Genomic DNA, 20,633 nt, shown 5'->3' with positions numbered 1-20,633 from the left:
AAAGGGGACAAGGTTGAGAAATACTGATCTAGCATATGAACAGCTTTTCCCACTGAAGACGCAAGTACCTGCGATCACTGCTGTGGGATTTACTGCAAATGTAGTGTTGTGCATTTGTCTTCCTGTTGGCATTTCTAATTGGCGTAGCTCTATACCTGTGGGTCCTGTGTACACTTGGTAGCATTATTCTTTGTCCTTTTTGAAATTGAGCCAAAGAATTCTAAATGTTTTGAAAACCTGGATGTTTGGACCGGAATAAATTAAAGCAGATTAATGATGTGCTTAACATTTGCAACTTCTGTTCTGCTTACAGAATTTGGTGTTTTTTGCTGTGGAGTTCTTCTTTCACTAGAATGATGTTAGCTGGAGTCAAAATCATTGATTGCTATGTGCCATCAAGTCATTGTTGACCTTCTCTTTAATTGCAAGATTCTTTTAGACATTTATGAGTAATAACAGCCACTATTCGTTGAAAGGTTTATGAAAAATAGCAAAGAAGCTATAGATAAAACTACAGGTAGTCCTCACTTGAAAACTATTCGTTTAGTGATGGTTCGTACTTACGACAGTGCTGAAAGAACCAACTTACAACCGGTCTTCACACTTACAACTGTTGCAGTGTCCCTGCACTTAGGTGATCATAGTTTGGGTGCTTGGCAACCAGTTCGCATTTTATGACTATCATAGCATCTCATGGTCATGTGGTTGCCATTTTTGACCAGCTTGGCCAGCTTCTGGCAAGCAAAATCAATGGGGAACCATGTGATTAGCTTAACGACCACATGGTTCGCTTAACACCCACAGTGATTTGCTTAACAGCCGCTGCAAAAAGATCGTAAAATTGGGTTGGATTCGCTTAATGACCGCTTCGCTTAGCAACTGAAATGCCAGTCCCAATTGTGGTCGTTAAGTGAGGACTACCTGTATAAACTTTTAATCAAAATCCTACTCTTCTTTTCCTCTACTTCAAAAGTTGGCTTGAGATAAGAGTGCATTATACAATACTGGGTGGGTTTTCTTGCTTAAATTTAGCAGGGCAGTAGTTTACAGATCTCCAGCACCAGAGGAGGGTTTTCCTCTTGCCTCCCAGAATTTATCTGCAAACTGGAATAGGATATTCTTGGCCTGACATTCAAGGGTATTCATGTTGATGGTAGAAGTGTGTGCAAAGAATGAAATTCCAAATCTGGGAAAGCATTTTCCCTGGTAGACAAACACCTAATTTTGAAAGGTAGATGAACTCAGAGAACGCCCTCATTTGTACATTTTAGATCATGGCCAATTCATCTGGGAGAAACAGTATCCTGGTCCAAGATAATTTTGAACAGCAAAGATAGCCAACAACTAGAATTATGCTAAAACGAAGCAAAAATGAACAAACAAAACCCTTCTGCAAGCCATTTTTTCTTGGAAAATTGAGAAAGATGTAAGCATTTCAGTAGGTTTGAGTCAATAATCTTCCCTGTCATGTTTTGAATCAGCAGAAGTCTCCTGACATTTTTCAAGGTCAGCTTCATGGTAGACTAAGGCGTAATATGGACTCACTTTGATGAATGTATATTTCTGGCTAGGAAAATACAGTTTTGTGCCTGAGTAATTTAGGAACAGCTATCATTTGAATGTTACATGTTTTATTTGGGACAGACAGCAACAGTTCTTTGCTGACTCCTTGCCCCAAAAGGATGGCTGAATTGGATCTGAAGTCGACCTGTTTTTGCAAGGCCTCTTCCTGATCTTAAGATGGCCTGGACTTGACCACCTTCCCTGCTCCAGGCCCTGCCTTGTGGCAGAATGGGGAGCAGTACTTCAGCCCTCAAGGTTTGCACTGATCACCAAGGAGGCATCAACTGGATCAGCCTGAGTCCAGATGGACAGTGGCTGTTAACAGGCAGCGAAGATGGCACTGCGCGCCTCTGGAGCACAGCCAACAACCAGTGTCAAGCCCATTTTCAAGGTAGGTGAATTTGCCCTTTGCCACTTAACTTGATTCTGGGATACAGATTGATTATGTGCCATCACGGCAGTATCAACTCTTAGCAACCACATAGATCGACTTTCTCCAGGGTGATCAATCCCCAACCTGGTCCTTCAGGTGCTCCAATGGTGTACCCATTGCTGTTGTAACTGAGTCCACCCACATTGCTGCTGGTCATTGTCTTCTCTTTCGTTCCACCTTGTCCAGTATTGTAGAGTTCTGGGGGGGAGGGGCTGGGTCTTTCCACTGGTTGGTTGGTTGATGTCCCATGAAGTTGGTGTTGACTCTTGCCGATCTCCAGAACAATCTGTCCCCAGCCTGGCTGTTCAGGTTTCTCAACCGTGCACCCGTTGCTGCTATAATCAAGTCCGTCCACCTCTGGGATATAAACTCTTCCAAATTATCCAGATATATTGATGCCCATGTAGCTGGAGCAATGGCATCATAAAACCACCTGGGCAGTGCAGTGTGACTGCATTAGGCTTTTGTTCACTTGCACTTGATCATGTGCACTGATGTGCTCTTTTTTCCTTGCTGTGTCTCATGACTCTGTCCTCCTGTCACCTTCAGCCCAGGAGTGAGACAGGCCTTGGCCAGCCTGCTTTCATTGTAGGAAGGCACTTGGAATCCTCTATAGTTTTCAAATATTGTAAAGACTTTACAGTGCTTGGTTGTTTTCCTGCAGATGTTTGTTACCACGTTGCGCAGAGAACACCTGAAACCCAACAGTTTAACCCTACAGATACAGGTAGTCCTCGACTTATGACCACTTGTTTAACAACAGTTCAAAGTTACGATGGCCCTGGAAAAAGTGCTTTATGACCTGTACTCACCCTTAATTACTGTCGTACCACACCTGCAGTCATGTGGTTGCAATTTGGGCGCTTGGCAACCGGCTTGCATTTACGACTGGTTGCAGTGTCTTGTGGTCATGCGATTGCGATTTGCAACCTTTTTTGCCAGTTTCCCGCAAAAAAACATCCATTGGGGAAGCTGGACTTGCTTAACAACCGCAGTGATTCACTGAACCCGTGAATCGCTTAACAACCGCTGTAAACACGGTTGTAAAATCGGGTCCGGTCACATGGTGACCTGACTTGACAACTGCAATGACTTACAATGGAAATTCCGGTCCCAGCTGTGGTTGTAAGTTGAGGACTGCCTGTACTACCTACCATTGAAACGATAGTGATTGGATTGGTCTGTCTGTCTATTTGTTCATTCTAGGCCATGAAAGTTACATCACATTTTGCCACTTAGAAAATGAAGTTGCTTTCACCTGCAGTGCGGATCACACTATCAGAAAGTGGGATGTGATGACCGGGAAATGCCTTGCTATTTATCGAGGACACACATCTATTGTGAACAGGTACATATTAAGGTTGTTATTTTCAGTTTTCTAGATTTGCCCTCTCTCTCCTCCATCATAAGAGTGTAAGAAGTAACATCTGGATCAGGCCAAGCCCCTGCCTGGTTTCTGTCCCCCAGTGCCCAAGCAGGAAGTTCACCAAAAGTGGTGTATAAAACATTCTGAATTCAGCTCATATTAGATTCGGAGGGCCTAACAGTTTGTTCTGAAAGTGAAAGAAGCTAATTCAACCATTCTTGCTGAGCTCAGAAGGTCCCTAAAATGATTGGTGCAGCCCACTTCGCACCCCAAACAGTTCTCTTGTCCTTAAAACAACTGGCTTGAATTTGAGACATTTTGTGCAGGACTAGAGAAGTGATCATTTTCTTCCACTATTACTCCCTAGCCGCTGGTTTTTAAAAATCTGTGGAATTAAATTACTAGCGCTGGAATGTAGGAAGGGTTAATATAAGCAGTGTTTTTCAAACTCAGCAACTTTAAGATGTGTGGACTTCAACTCCCAGAATTCCTCAGCCAGCATTCCTCAGTTTTTGGTTTTACAGCAATTGCAGACTGGGCTGATCTTTTCATTGAACTGTCCACCACGAGTCCCTTCTCTGATCAGTCTGCCAGTTCAGATTTTTTTTTTAGATTTTTTTTATCCTGACTTTATTATTTTTATAAATCACTCAAGGCGGGGAACATACCTAGTACTCCCTCCTCCTGTTTTCCCCACAACAACAACCCTGTGATGTGGATTGGGCTGAGAGAGAGGGACTGGCCCAAGGTCCCCCAGCTGGCTTTCAGGCCTCAGGCGGGACTAGAACTCTCCTACCATGCCTGATTGGCTCTTGGGCTGAGAGAGAGGGACTGGCCCAAGGTCACCCAGCCGGCTTTCATGCCCGAGGCGGGACTAGAACTCTCCTACCACACCTGATTGGCTCTTGGGTTGAGAGAGTGGGACTGGCCCAAGGTCACCCAGCCGGCTTTCATGCCTAAGGCGGGACTAGAACTCTCCTACCACACCTGATTGGCTCTTGGGTTGAGAGAGTGGGACTGGCCCAAGGTCACCCAGCTGGCTTTCATGCCCAAGGCGGGACTAGAACTCTCCTACCACACCTGATTGGCTCTTGGGTTGAGAGAGTGGGACTGGCCCAAGGTCACCCAGCCGGCTTTCATGCCTAAGGCGGGACTAGAACTCTCCTACCACACCTGATTGGCTCTTGGGTTGAGAGAGTGGGACTGGCCCAAGGTCACCCAGCTGGCTTTCATGCCTAAGGCGGGACTAGAACTCATACTATTACTAACTTATACTAATATAAAGGTGAAATTTGGGTGCTTAGCTCTGACATGCGTCACGCTGGACTAATTTACAATACTTCTTCTCTCATTTATTTTTCTTTTGAAAAACTGGCAGTTCTCCCCATGGCACAAGGCACCAGTGGGTTGCCTCAGTTCCTGCTCCATATGCTTTGGACTGAGTTGTGAGTTATATTAGCAACAGCACTGACACAGCTTCAGTCTGTGGACAAAAGATAAGGAGAAAAGGAAAGGGGAATTGAACAGAACCCATTGCTGGGAATTAAGTTCCACTTTAGGGGGGAAAAACATCTCAGTTGGTAACAGATGCACCTGATAAAGAGATTCTTAAAAAATCATTGTGTTAAACATGCTTCCTGGTAGTAAAACAGTAAAGCTGCTGCTAATTTTACTGATTTAGAATCCTAAATTCTACTTTATTGTTGACTACCCCTGGAGAAACTTGCTTGCTTGCTTGCTTGCTCGATAGATCGATCGATCGATCTATTATTCAAATTTTGCTACCGCCCATCTCCCCCAAAAGAGGGACTCTGGGCGGTTTACAACAAAATTAAGACTACAATAATAAACAACCAAGATCTTATAAAAACAATTTACACATATAAAATACAATATAAATAAGTATAAAATCCAAGAGGTTAAAAATTCTGATCAGGTGGGAGGGGGTCTAAGGCATGAACCAACCCAATGAACGGTTGCCCACCTGCCCGCCTCATGCGAGACGGCAGAACCAGGTTTTCAGGGCCCTCCTGAAGGTCGGAAGTGAAGGCACCTGCCTCACCTCTGGGGGCAAGATGTTCCAAAGGGCAGGGGCCACTGCAGAGAAGACCCGCCTCCTGGACCCCGCCAGGTGGAATTCTCTTGCAGACGGGGTCCGCAACATGCCCTCTCTGCCTGACCGGGTGGGGCGGGTCGATGTTGTGGGGATGAGACGGTCCCTCAGGTAGCCTGGCCCCATGCCAGGTCATAACCAACTATCTACCTACCTACCTACCTACCTATCTGTCAGTCAGTTTGATTTGTATAGCCACCCGTTTCAGCTGCATGATTCTGGCTGGCCTACAACAATTAAAAAACTACCCCCCCAATAAATAATAAAACACATTAAAACACATAAAACCAATATAAACTGGTTAACAAAATCCACAGCCAAGGTCTAAAAAACAATCTACATTCCCTGTATGCTCTACAAGGTAACCTCTGTATGGGCTCGCTCTACTGCTTCAAGCCAGTCCTTGTTTTATTATATTAAATGGGCACCCTTTGTGCAAGCAGTACGTGCTTCTTTTTTGGAGATCCCTGCAAAAGTATTTTTTCCAAATCAACTTCCTTGATCAATTGGCAGCTTTGACTGGATAGAGAAGATCGCTGCTGTGTTACGATTATTTGTAGACTCACCTTGGAGCTATCATAGCCTTCCTGAGACTGGTCATGTGGAATGCTCCATCAGGGGAGCACGTCTACAGGTAGTCCTCGCTTAATGTCCACAATAGGGACTGGAATTTTGGTCGCTAAGTAATGCAATTGTTAAGCAAATCTGACCCAATTTTTACGACCATTTTTGAGGTGGCTGTTAAGCGAATCACATGGTCATTAAGCAAACCATGTGGTCATTAAGGGAATCACACAATTCCCCATTGATTTTGATTGCTGGAAGCCAACTGGGAAGCTCTAAAATGGCGATCACATGACTGTGGGACACTGCAATGGTCATAAATGTGAAATGGTTGCCAAGTGCCTGAATCATGATCATGTGACCGGGGATGCGACAATGGCTGTAAGTGTGAGAACCACTGTAAGTTGGGTTTTAGCACTGTTGTAAGTCCAAACCTTTGCTAAACAAATGGTCATTAAGTGAGGACTACCTGTATTATTTTCAGGCTGAAGGGTACAATTTGTCCTTGGGTGTCATTTTGGGACCATGAAAAATTGGCTGGAGGGCAGAACAAAGAAGGAGTTGGTGCTGGGACAAAAGCTAAATATGCTTTAATTTAAATTGAACACAGAATATATTAAATTAAGTAAGCCCAATTAATATGGTTATTCCTCAGGTATTTAATAAAATTCTTGTTCCATCTTGTATTTGCTAGCATGGTTTGGAAAGGTGTTGTGACACATAATCTTAATGAAAGTTGCTCTGAAATTGTCAAATGCTCTGATTGACTCCCAAAGGTTTGTTCAGAAATCAGTTCCCAGTAGACAATCACCTGAGAAAACATTGCCTGCCTACAACCACTGATGGTAGTTTGGAGAATTTGGGACGGGTGTATTTTGTTCCCGTTCCAATTAATTTTGGAAATATGAAAGAACTGTGTTCTTGGGGAGTAGTGTGTTTAGTTCTGCATCCCACAATCCATTAAAAATCCAGAGAGGCAAAACTACAGAGATGCCTAAAGCTGCAGGCCTGAACATACTTACTTGAATGGTCATTCATCAGAATCCACTGTCAACAGGTCCTGCAGAAGGTTGCACAAGGTAGGGAAAGCCTGCAGACTCGGAGTTCTTGGCAATGGGAACATTCGAATAAGTAGTAATGGAGAAGCTTAATCTCCAAAACGAGCTTCCTACAAAAATGGAACGTCCTGTTTCCAAGTTACTTTGTTAAGCCAGGAGGACAAGGTTTGTCAATGGCTGTTTTCTCCCAACAGGATCCTCGTCTTCAAGGATTACCTCTTCAGTGGTTCCTACGACAGGACTGCACGTTGCTGGAGCGTGGATAAGGAAAAGCCGATCCAGGAGTTTCGGGGGCATCGGAACTGCGTCCTGACGCTGGCACTCTACTCTTCCAAGGATGTCCTTGAAGAGGAGGAGGTGGAGGAGGAGGTGGAAGAGGTGGACGAGCTGAGCCGGGACTTCCTGGTGACGGGAAGCACGGACTGCACTGTCAAGGTCTGGTGGGTGTCCAGTGGGCGCTGTCACCAGACCCTGCTGGGTCACACTGGGGCTGTCTTATGCCTTATACTTGATGCTCCAAACAGGGAGCTCTTTTCGGGAAGCACTGATTACACCATTCGGACCTGGAACATTGTGACCGGGGAGCAGCTGAGAGTGTTCAAGGAGCATCAAGGATCTATCATTTGCCTAGAGGTAAGGGGCTGGTGGCATTTCTTCCAATGCTGGTACTGAAGCTTGCAGCATTTATGCATCTGGCATTTCTTGCAGGGGAGGGGGCCCAGGAGAGGAAGCTGATTTGAAGAAGGAACAACAGGAGTGCTGGGCGTGCAGAGTTTGACCGATCGATTATGTGCCATCAAGTCGTTGTTGGCTCTTAGCAACCTCACAGATAGATTTTCTCCATGACAATCTGTCCCTAACTTGGCCTTTCAGGCTTCTAACCTGGTCTTTCATTGCCACAGTAAATGAATTATCCACCTTGCTGTTGGTCATCCCCTTCTCTTTTTTCCACCTTTCCCAGCATTAGAGCCCTTTCCAGAGAGCTGGGTCTTTGCAAAATGTGTCCAAAGTGGGATTATTTGAGCCTGGCCATTTGTATCTTGAGTAAGAACTCTAGGCTGATTTGTTCTATAATCCGTTCGTTTGTTTCCTTGGCTGTCCAGGAGCCTTCTCCAAGTTCAAAGGCATCAGTGCTCTTCCTCTCCTGCTTCTTCAAAGTCCACCTTTCCCTTCCATAGAGTGTCACAGGGAAGACCACGGCTTGCATGGTTCTGATCTTTGCAGCTATAGGCGCATCACGGTCTCCGAATATCTTTTCCAAGGCCTTCATGGCTGCTCTACCAGGTGCTAGCCTGGGGCATATTTCTTGACTGCTTGTTCCTTTATTGTTGGTGGTTGATCCTAAAAGGCGGAAGCTACCCACCGCTTCAGTATCTTCATTGATGATAAGGAGGTATCAAAGATTTTCTTCTTAAGGAAAGATAAGAATCAACTCACCTTCCCTATCTCTCAGGAACTATTACTGCAGAAGAGAAGATGGTGCCTAAAATCTGAAATGCTCCCTATTCCCCCCTTCCCCAATTTTAAATACAGCTCAATATTTGCTGATTAAGAAGCTGCTTTGGACAATGGCCCTAACTTGGTTGAGGCTCTCTTGCTACGGAAAGAAAAACTGACAGCATGAAAAAAACGCAAACGCCCAAACGTTTGTGCCACTGCCTAGTGCCTGTTTCAAAGATTCAGGTTCCAATCATAGGATGCAAATGAGTCACATGAGTTCAGCTGGATTTACATCTGAACAGCCACCTACAGGATTATGCAAAGAAGCAGCTCATCCAATTAGTGGTGATTAACTTGTTGGTTCCATATGTAGAAATGAAAGTTTGCTGGATTGCTGCCCATAGAAGTAGGGATAGATTTGGGGAAAACAAAAATATAATTATTGGAGCAATTGATTACTGCAAGGTACAGGTAGTCCTCGCTTAACAGCCATTTGTTTATTGATGGTTCGGAGTTAAGACAGTGCTGAAAAAACCTACTTGCGACCGGTCCTCACACTTATGACTGTTGCAGCATCCGTGTGGTCAGATGATCACAATTTGGGCACTTGGCAACCAGTTCACATTTTTGACCATTGCAGCATCCTGGGGTCACGTGATCGCCATTTTCAACCTTCCCAGCTGGCTTCTGGCAAGCAAAATCAATGGGGAACAGTGTGATTCACTTAACAACCACTGCAAAAAGGTCATAAAATCAGGTCAGATTCACTTAATGACCACTTCACTTAGCAATTGAAATTCTGGTCCCAATTGTGGTCATTAAGCAAGGACTACCTGTAAAGAGAATTGTTTTCTGCTGCTGGCTGTGAAGGAAGCATTCTTCTGAGAATCTGTGATGTTCCAGATTTTTTTGAGGTACCTGCAAAAATATTGGCATTTGTTTTTCTCCAGGAATATTTCTATCTTTTATTAAGACCTGTGAACAAGCACTCAACCCAATTGTTCTCTTTGTTTTCTATGATCTGTGACATTCTCTAACAGATGCCCTGTGGGAAAATTAGCCAGCGCAAACAAAATCTTTTTCAAAGCCAGCCAAGGAAACCATGCTGAGCCATTCGGCATCTTCAGATTATAATTTGGAATTGTGTCTTTCCAGCCATGCTTTACAACAGTTATTGTTAAAGCTGAATATGTTTGGAAAAACTGTTGTTAAAAGGATTCTTCCCCTTACAATGATTCTTTCTGCCCCTTCCAAATCATAGAAAATTAATCCTTGCTTTTGTTGATGAAAGGCACATCTTTCTAATGAAAAAAAATTTAAAGTATGTTTTTTCATGATTGACCGCTTTATTTTATTTTGACATAAACATAGCAAAGATCTTGCATAGGTTTTCCTGTAAGATACTTGGTATGTGTCTGGTGATATAGGATACCTTAAGCCTGAGGCTGTGTTGTTTTTCCATTCCATTAGCCAAATGAATGTTGTGGGAGATTGCATGAACATTTTTTTAAATTTAAAATAATGGATCACTTCTGGAAGCATTCATTCCTTCAAGATGGGAGTGATGGATTTGCAACAAATTGAAGCTTTGTGAATGAGAATATTAACCAAGTATTTATCCATGCCAGCTTGCTGTAGAGAAAAAAAATTCAACACACAAACATTGGTAGGGTAAACTAAGAACATACATCTTGGTGATAGGATATGTAACTTCCTCAAGTTTTATAACTGAGTCTATGCTTTTACTTTGAATGTTATTAAGTAAATACCTGTAGATGAGCTTGCTCACTTCTTAGTTTGAACTTAATTGCTTTCTTCAGTCCAGCCAGAAATATCTGTCCTTAATCCAGAACATTTAATATTAGAAGTGCAACCACTGGAGATCCTTTTCATCTCCTTTTTCAGAGGACTAAATATACCAGTGTTTTTGAGACTCACTAGTAGAAGACAAGAGAGCCAGTCTGGTGTAGTGGTTAAGGCATCAGGTTAGAAACTGGGAGACCATGAGTTCTAGTCCTGCCTTAGGCACAAAGCCAGCTGGGTGATCTTTTTATTATTATTTATTAATTTATTTTCTATCCCGCCTGTATTATTTTTATAAATACCTCAAGGTGGCTAACATACCTAATACTCCTTCCTCCTCCTATTTTCCCCACAACAACCCCGTGAGGTGGGTTGGGCTGAGAGAGAGGGACTGGCCCAAGGTTACCCAGCTGGCTTTCATGCCTGAGGCGGGACTAGAACTCTCATACCACGCCTGATTGGCTCTTGGGCCGAGAGAGAGTGACAGGCCCAAGGTCACCCAGCTGGCTTTCATGCCTGAGGCGGGACTAGAACTCTCCTACCACGCCTGATTGGCTCTTGGGCTGAGAGAGAGGGACTGGCCCAAGGTCACCCAGCCGGCTTTCATGCCCGAGGCGGGACTAGAACTCACAGACTCCTGGTTTCTAGCCCAGCGCCTTAACCACTAGACCAAACTGGCTCTCTTGGGCCAGTCACTCTCTCTCAGCCCTAGGAAGCAGGCAATGGCAAACCACTTCGGAAAAACCTTGCCAAGAAAACGGCAGGGATTTGTCCAGGCAGTCTTTGAGAATCAGACACGATTGAACGGATTAAAAAAAAAAAGCAGAAGACTGTTGGACTGATTCAGGAGGGCTTCTCTAATATGTTTAAGGTCACTCAGCCCTCACATGTGTTCAATGCTGAGACTGCCTTGATCTCTTATTCATCATCATACAGCAGGTCTTCGTAACTTCCCAAATTGTACGTTTCAGTAATAACAGGCAATAGTAATGATGACCATTGTAATAATAATAATCAATAGGCATTTGATGGAGCATTTTAAAATGTTCCAAACAATTCACATAAATTGCTACAGAAAACTGACTGGGAGAACCTAAAAAGTAGTGAAGTTTGCCCTATCCCAATTCTTCTTAGCTTCTGAACGATTGTTCCTTGTCTTTGATGGCACATAATGCAGAGCACTTGCTGAAGCTAGCCAAGGGTGATTTGAATTCTATGACAGAAAGAAGGAATATGCACATACTTAGGAATCTTGAGTTATTAATAAAAATAATAAAGGTGGGATAGAAAACAAATAAATAAATCTTTTGCTGATAAAACTAAGAGGGAGTGTGAAGTCTGTGTACAGAGTTCATAGCTGGGATGGGACATGAATTGAGGAACTTTTCAGCTGACGTCTATTGTCCCCCCCTGAATTGTACATTGTCGCTTTAATCAACAGCAATTAATAAAATGCACTGTTGGGCCAATAGGTCCGTGGGTCTCAGGACTTGCTTCTTCTTATATGAGCAGTGAGCAAACATCTCTTCTGGTTGATTTTTGACCTCTTAGAGCCTTTTGAAGGCCACTGGGAGACTTGGTTCCATGCAGAATGCAACATCAGAGGTCTACATTGCCACTGCTGCTGGTACCTCCTTCTGTTTGTGAAGAGGAAAATCAGGTGGAAGGTAACTGATTTCCAGTGATCCTTCTTCATGGACCTTCTGCTCTTTCTTTTCTTCTCTCTCCCTCTCCTAGCTTGTGAATCGATGCTTGTATTCAGGTAGCACGGACAAGACGGTAAAATGCTGGTTGGCCGACACTGGGGAGCGGATACGGACCTACAAGGCTCATAAACACAGTGTCAGCACTTTGAAATATCACGCTGGAATATGTAAGTTCCAACCGACTCAATCATCTCTTTTCTTATCCTGCTTCCTTTTTACGTATTTGTTTGTGTGTTGGATTTATATTTTGAAAGGCACAACAACGACCCTCTGAGATAGGTTGGCTTGAGAGAGAAGAGCTAGAACCCTGGGCTCCCCCACCTGGTTCAGTACCTTCACCGTCACACCACACTGTTTCTGGGGCTAATGGAGAGTGACTGGCCCAGAGTCCCCCAGTGTCAGCCCTTTGATGTAGGTAACGTCAGGAAACGGGAACAGCAGGAGTTTCAGGAATGCTTTTTATTGTCGTAGGGTATAATAACAGAAACTTGAAAATCTGTCAGAGTTTCTCTCTACTACATCTTATACCAAGCAAAATGAAGGCAGGATCATTTTGAGGTTCTCACACCTTGAGATTTTGAGCAATCTTTTCTGAAGCTTCTCCTCCTCTGATCTTTTGTTCATCTATTCCCAGGGCCAGGTTTACATTTCATCACACCCAGGGAGTTTCTGTGGCTGAGGGGGGTGTCAGCCTTTTGAGGTAGACCAGATCAGGAAACAGACTCTGCAAGCCTAGCTAAGACTACAGGTAATCCCTGACTTACAACCACAATTGGAACCAGAACTTCTGTTGCTAAGCAATGTGGTCATTAAGTGAGTCACACCCGATTTTATGACCTTTTCTGCTGCGGTCATTAAGTGAATCATGTGGTTCCCCATTGATTTTGCATGTCGGGAGCCAGCTGAGAAGGTTGCAAATGGCAATCCCATGACCCTGGGATGCCGCAACTATTGTAAATACATGCTGGTTGCCAAGTGCCTGAATTTTGATCATGTGACCGTGGGGACGCTGCAAGAGTCGTAAGTGCAAGGACTGGTCGTAAGTCACATTTTTCAGTGCTGTTGTAACGTCAAATGGTTGTTAAATGGCCTTGAGGACTACCTGTATACTTTATGGATGTAGGTGATAGTAATAGAATCTTGAAAGCCTGACTGAGTTTTCCCTTCCCTCCTTCTTATACTCCAGTGAATTAGGGAAGAGTATTATCCTCTTCATCATGCTTTGTCTGTGTCTTGGGCTTAAAGCATGGTTTTGTTTTTTCAACTGTCATGTTGCTTCTCCAAGATTATCTCCTTGGCTTTCTACAAGGGGAACAGAACCCAGATCTCCCCACTCCTGGTTCAGCATCTTCACCACTACACCACACTGTCTTGTGGGCTTGGCCCAAAGTCACCCAGAGAGCTCCCATAATAGAGTGTGGGATTAAACCTGGATCTCCCCACTCCTAGTCCTGCATCTCCACCACTACACCACACTGAAAGTCCACCCCTGCTCCGATGTTCTTGAAGAGCAACCACTATCTCAAAGCCTGGTTAGCTACATAGTCATGTACATTGCAGTATATTCCCTCCCTTCCTCATGGGAAGATTAAGGGTATTTTCTGGCAGTTCCTGGATAAATTTGCAGAGATGTTGGAATTAAGGCTTTTTTGCTTGCCTTCTACACTTGCCCTTGGTAGAAGGCAGGATAGAGAGTCACTCTCTCCCTTTCTTGAACGGCAGACCAAGTCTTGTGCACTTAAGAAATAAATGCTTCCAGATGGTACAAAATCATCCCAGCAGTTGGCGAAGCTGGGCTGTTTTCTTGCTTTCTGAGTGAGAAGAGGGAAAGGACTTTTTAATCCTTTGTATGTCTTTTTGTATGCCTGATTTTATAGCCTTTCAGGCTGTGTTGACACCAGCAACCCACTTATATTGTAGATATATAGCAATACTACAGGCCATCTAACCTGACTGATATTTGGTCTGCCCTGTATGCTCTTTGTGGCCAGCACATGTAGTTGAAAGTATAGCGATTAATGTTTGAGGACCACCCAGGAAACTCTACTGGATTCTCCAATCCAATGTTTCTCAACCTTGGGAACTTTAAGATGTGGGGACTTCAACTCCCAGAATTCCAGAATTCTGGGAGTTGAAGTCCACACACCTTAAAGTTCCCAAGGTTGAGAAATACTGCTCTAATCCTTGGCTTATTTTAATCATTCTTTTTAACTACATGCATAGGACTATAAGGTAGAGTTAAATGTCATCTGTAAATACATGCAAATAGAGCTTTTAAGTGGAGAGATAGAGGTCTTCCTCATGAGTAAGTTACAAGTAGTTTACACTTGGATACGGCCCCTGCTTCCCCATCAGTGTCCCTATTTGCACAACACATTCAGCCATTAGCCCAGTCACATCTTCTCAGTGGCCTGGGGAGTATAACGTCACACTAATGAGATCAAAATTTGCCATTTGGGGAATAGAGAATCCCGACTCATCTTCTCCAAGGAGGTGCCTCTCAAGATATCCTTCCATGTCTACCTCCTTTCTCATTGGCCAGAGTTTTCAACTGCACTTTCTGTGGAGCAATTTTTCATGGTCATGGGAGAAACAGTTGACCAGATTTGATGTTTTCACAACATGCCTAAGTAGAGTTAGTTAAACCCGGTGTTTTTCAGCCTTGGCAAATTTAAGATGTGTGGACTTCAGCTGGCTGGAGAATTCTGGAAGTTGAAGTCCATAGATCTTAAAGTTGCCATTTTTGAAAAACACTGGTTTAACCCAATGGAAGAGTGGATCTTTTGGGGGGGAAATCTAACCGCTCAAGCTAGTTTGATGGATTAATACCCCTTTTAGTGTTCTCACAATACATCAATCTCTCATTAACCCAATTCAATATGCTGTGGGACCAGGGCCAAAAAATGGCAAGAATTCAGTTCTTCAAGCTTGCAATTTAGAGCTTTGTAGATCTATCTAACCCTACTCAAAACTAGGGTTTATGAGAATGCACTATGTACCTTAAAGCTTTACCTGGGCATGCATACACACAGACACTGATGAAGTACGTCTTAAAATGAAAACTTATCTTTAGCCATCTGCTTAGTGAAAGAAACAAAAACACAGGCCAAACTTTGAGTGGCTCCATTACAGCTGTATATAAATGGCCTTGGAGGGATTTATAAAGGATGACTCAGTAACCCCACCCAGATTAGAAGATGGAAATAAATTCAAGGTGTTGGAACAGTATGGTAGCTGTAAAATGTTGTTTACAATCTTGTACGTCTTTAACTTGGTTTTGGCTTTTGGGATGCCTGGCTTTTAAGGGTAACAGCTGCTCTGATATATTTGTCAAACAAACCTGGACTAATTTTGGGTAGTAGGCTATCTTTTCAAAGTTGACAATACTCCATGCAGATGGAATGAAGAAGAATAGCTATCACATTCCATGCAAAAATGCCCTTTTTGGAAGACATTCTGTTAAGAAAATGACTCTCTCTATTATTCAAACAATTAACTTTGTAATCAGGAAATGCCAGACTGGATTGGTGAATATGATTCATTATGATACACCCAGTTGCCCTAAGAGTCCAAGTGATAGGGAAAGGAACTAAATGAATAGATGCAATCTTTATTTTTCAATCTATTTTACAACTTGTTTCTTAAATTATAACTTTTAATTTGCCCGTACATAAATTTTTTTTGGGGGGGGGAGGGAGGGAAACCTTGAGTAGTGCAGCGGATAAATACTTGACTGAAATTTGTTTTTTATTCATTAAAATTCCTTTAATAGTTAATTCCTTATCAATAAATAGCAAAAATTAGACCACAAAATTCATCTGATAAAATAATCCCCACAATATTGTGAATGAGGTGCTATTAGTAAAACATTACAAGGATAACTTGATGTTCCAAATAGATCTGCAGTTAAATTAGCTTCACTGAATGAGTGGTTTTGGTTTGTCATGAATACACTTTTGCTTTGCCTCCATCCATCACTTTATTTATATAAAGGAAATCAACAGAATGACTGACAAAAAGTACTAATTTCTGTTTTCTTCTTATTAAAGTATATTGGATTTACTAGACATTTAACACCATCATTATTGGACTTTTCACATTAGCAACAAAACAACAAGTCACTTTAAATACTAATTCCAGCACAATCAGATACGGTGAATTAGTTGTGCACATTACATTGAGTTACTGTAATTATAACTGATGGCAACTTCTTTGATTATATTTTCAGTTCATAGTATTGTAAATCAGTATAGCTAAGTATGGTTGTCTGCAAAAAAGCAACTACATTTGCAATAGGCACTGCAACTTCTACGAGTAAAAATATAGTCAGCCAACAGTATGCTTTATGAAGGATTATAATCAACTAAAATGAACACAGAACTCATTAACAAAAAATGGCTCCAGAATTCCCTTCTCATGAATTCCACAGATACCTGCAAAAAGTGTCTTTCCTAGCCTATTTCAGAGGATTACTTCAATGCCAAAAGATCTCTACATATTCTAATATATAAGGTTTATAGGAGTTATATTCTGCCCTATTCTCAATAAAGATTTCAGTTAAGGTAATCTAAAAGACATAATGTTTCACTTGCTTTGTTCGCCACTTATTAGACCAGCTCATTTGCTTCTCAGTATTTTATTCTTTTGTCCCTAATCTTGATCTTTGGTAGAGCTGTACATGACTCAAAGTACCTACAACATTGTTCTCCTTGTTTATTTTCCATTTTACCTTTATTAGGCTGATCCTTTGGGATCAAAGTAATGGGATACAAATATTTTAAGAAATGCATAATGTAAGAGAATCTGAAAAAGTCTCCCAACCTTATTTTTCTCAACAGTGTTTACTGGAAGTGGTGATGCCTGTGCTCGAGCATTTAATACAAAGACTGGCATTCTACAAAGAGTGTTTCGAGGTCATAAGTTGGTTATTAACTGCATCCAGGTGAGCTGCCAGCATTTCAAATTTCCTGATTTACTGTAGGGAAGCATTTCGCTATGTGGGACATGGATGGGTTGATGCAACTTCTGTCATAAGTATTCATAAGGTTTGTAGAAGATGGCCCTCCCATCAAAAATGGTTCAGAATGAAAAATTGTGTTTCCTTTCCTATACATGTGCAGATCTCAGGAGCCCTGGTTCAAGCTACTTGCTTAGCTGCCTTTAGAAGAAACATGGCACCCATTGATGTGGGGTGGTACAAAATCACAGAGTTGAAAGAGGCTGTTTAGGCCTTTAGAATCTAACCCCTTCCTCATGTACAAAAACAATAGAGTTGGAAGAGGCTGTATAGGTGTTTTGAGTCCAACTCCCTCTTTGGAACAGGAATCTAACACAGGCCAAACAAAGGTCTCCCATGTTCTGCTTGAAGATATCTGCTGAAAGGGAGACCACTGTCTCCATAGATAATATTTTTCACTCTCAAATTGTTCTTATCCACAGGAAGATTTCCTAATATTGAACAAGAATCTGTCCTCCTGTACCTTAGAACTATTGCACCATGCCTGCACTCTAGGGTGATCAAGAATAGACTTTGACTTTCTTCTGTGTGAGATCTTTCAAGACTTGAAGGGTGTTATAGTATCCCTTCTTCATCATCTGCCCCTAAGGCTAAATGTAATCAGTTCCCTCCATGCCTCCTTCCAAAATTTTATGTCCCATCCCCTGCGGGATCCTCATTGTTGCAGCAACCAGTCAAACATTTGGTTGTGGGTCAAGAATAAGAAACTGACCTAGTGGGAAGTCAGTCCATCTCTGTTTAGTTGCTTCCCAATCCATGGGTTGAATGACTTTGCCATGAATCTCAATTACAAAGTTTAAAGTAAAGGCTTTTACTCCAAATGGAATCACTGGCCAAGTTTGTTTGTATACCATATCTGGGCTGCAGATGTCCGAACGACTTCTAGATGATAGCAAAGAGATACAAAGAGTATTATCTCTTTGCTACCATCTAGTGGTTGTCTGGATTTCTGCAACCCAGCTATGGTAAACCAAGCTGGTCCTCAGCTCTGTAGGAACAGAGTTCCTACTTCCCCACAAGACGTGGTAAGCATCTCATCAGCCAGCCCTCTGTAAGCAAAACAGGTGTTTGAGCTCTGTTCCTACTGGTGGTAAAATATAGAATAATACAGAATAATGCAGTTGTGACTACGATACGTTTGTATATCATGCATTTGGGAAGATGGGTTGCAAGGATCAGCTCATCTTTAAGGGACGGTGTTTACAGGAGGCTGGTTGCAATGGGGGGGAATAATTTGAAAAAAAAAAAAAAAAGCACACCCAACCCTGATAATACTTAGATCTTCAGTTTGTGAAAATGTAGAATTCTTTTTTATTCTGTAGCCATTTCTTTTCCACTGAGTCCTGGAATTCTTGCCTTGAATTCAACCTTCAGCTGAGGTTCAGGGTGGCTGCAGAATTTAACTGCGTTCAGCTTGACCCCCGGAACACTTACCAGTGTTGGAACTCAAACAGGGTCTGCATATTGGAATAAGCTTGTGGCAGTAGCTTGTCTGGCTCGTTCCATTTAACACTGCATGTGGGGGAAGTAGTATTTCTAAATTCTTCCCCCGATTTTATTTTTGACTTTGTTAAACACCTCCTACACATTAAAAAAAAAGTGCTAAGGGGATTCTAGCACACATACCTTTCTAATGTTAGTTTCTTTTTTTGCACGGAAATGGGTGTTGGGTCACTTTGGACTTGATCTGGCAATTTTCTCGAGTTCTATGTATAAATCCAGATTGGAACAACCAGCATTTGTTATCTGGCCCCCCTCGCTCTGTAAATACGCCAAAGCAAAAAAACCCCTCTGTCTTTGCATCTGTCTCGCGTGGTGACTGTCGATGCTAAGCCATCCGCTGCAGTCTAAGTATGGCCCTGTTGTTCCAGATTCACAATGAATTATTGTACACAGCTTCCCACGATGGCACGCTGAGGATCTGGGACATACGGCAGATTTGTAAACGGAACAGGCGTCGTTTGAAGGAGCGGTCTATCCAGGGCAGACATTTCCACAGGGGAAGCCTGCCTCGTCTTTTCAACAACAAAGTGGGCTGCGTGCTTCACCAGGAAAATGGAGGACAACTGGAAGCGGTGGAACTTGAGTGAAGGTTTGAGGTGATGGGTGACTTCTGGGGACAGTGGAAGGCAGGCCAGACAATTCATGATCTGCTGCCCAGCTACAGGCTAGACCTATCTGGAGCTCAGCCTTACCAAACCTCATTTTGCCTTGTGCCTGGCTGGCACTCCCAAGCACCTGCTGGGGGTTGTGTTTCACATGAAGAGTTAACAGGTGTTCGGTAAGACCCCCAGATTCAGCTAAAACTACTATCTTGATGCCAGTGGGGAACGAGCTGTGACAATGCTTGTTCACATTCTTGAATCAAATACATCTCCATTGTTACAAGGGGAGGCAGTATTGCTGGTCTGCTCAACTGTGATGCCCCTTCTTGATTGGTTGATCGTAGGACGGTCCCCAGACATTGTTCACACTGATGTCTGAGCATGGGCAGAATTCCAAACAACCAATGCTGAGAAAGGGGCAGAGAAAGCAGTGTTTTGAGGAACAAGTGTATATGGCAACAGAACATCTCCTCCAATCTGGGGGGGCAAAATATCTAATGATGCATCCACAAACACCTAGGGAAAAAAAAGCTGCTTTACATGGGAAGTGATATCTGTGCCATTTTTACAGACTGATTGACTCCAAGATTAGAATCCAACAGAGCATGTTTTGTACTTGAGAAAGCCATTCCCCTCTCCCTTCAAAGCAGTTCTGGAACATAATGAATGTGACTGAACATTCAACAGAAATCTATTCTGTGTCAACAGGGCATTCTGTCAGACCTCTACGACAGTGTTTCTCAAGCTTGGCAACTTTAAGATGTGTGGACTTCAACTCCCAGAATTCCCCGGCCAGCATGGCTGGCTGGGGAATTCTGGGAGTTGAAGTCCACACATCTTAACGTTGCTGAGCTTGAGAAACACTGCTGTACGTATTTAACCATTAGTCCAGTCTGTCCAATTGTCAACAATAATTGAAGAATGTCACAATCTGGTGTCAACTTTCCCTAACACACACTTTTTTTCTACATTGCTTCCCCAAATGTATATATTATTTTCATAATTTTTTTGAAATATGTAATTTATCTGCACAACCATCTCTGCTGAGAATTTCACAGAAGGCTGCAGGAACCTGAGGCAATGATGCAGGACAACACTAGCATGACTGCTGCTTAAATTTTTATTTGCCTTGCCTGGTGCCACATTCAGATACTAGTCATGTAAACCACATAAATGTATTTCAGGTTCCTCAGCCTTACTGGCCAAACAGAACTCAAGTTCTTCGTACCTGTAAATAAGTGTCTTTCCCCATTTTGTAGCGCATCAGCAGAGCCTGCCCAACGAAAGCTGCTTTCAAGCTGGCAACTCTCAGTCCAGTTTTTCTTAGCGAGGCAGGCTGGACTTAATCTTCCCTCCCTCTGAATTGGCTTGAATGCAGGAAGATGTCTTTAAAGCATTCTGTGGGATTATTCCAAAGAATATGGTTTGATACTTGAAACACCAAGGAAGAAGCAATTGCTGCATT

The 20,633-nt window shown here is 42.8% G+C and overlaps 1 protein-coding gene across 3 annotated transcripts; it reads left to right on the top strand.

The window, feature by feature from the left end:
* The first annotated feature begins 1,647 nt into the window (after window positions 1–1,647).
* WDR86 (WD repeat domain 86) lies at window positions 1,648–19,195 on the top strand. Of its 3 annotated transcripts, XM_063303348.1 has the most exons (7): window positions 1,648–1,954; window positions 3,203–3,344; window positions 7,292–7,537; window positions 7,622–7,730; window positions 12,078–12,213; window positions 16,885–16,988; window positions 18,935–19,195. In XM_063303348.1, the coding sequence occupies exons 1-7, from the start codon at window positions 1,792–1,794 to the stop codon at window positions 19,151–19,153; spliced, it is 1,119 nt and encodes a 372-aa protein (XP_063159418.1). In that variant the 5' UTR covers window positions 1,648–1,791; the 3' UTR covers window positions 19,154–19,195. The 3 variants fall into 3 exon arrangements, with proteins under 3 accessions (XP_063159418.1, XP_063159416.1, XP_063159419.1); XM_063303346.1 differs by having other exon boundaries at window positions 7,292–7,730; XM_063303349.1 differs by having other exon boundaries at window positions 7,292–7,730; window positions 18,960–19,119.
* The last annotated feature ends 1,438 nt before the right edge of the window (window positions 19,196–20,633 follow it).

This window comes from Candoia aspera, chromosome 4, assembly GCF_035149785.1.
Source record: "Candoia aspera isolate rCanAsp1 chromosome 4, rCanAsp1.hap2, whole genome shotgun sequence".
NCBI lineage: Eukaryota > Metazoa > Chordata > Lepidosauria > Squamata > Boidae > Candoia > Candoia aspera.
This window is presented reverse-complemented; position numbering and strand designations above follow the sequence as displayed.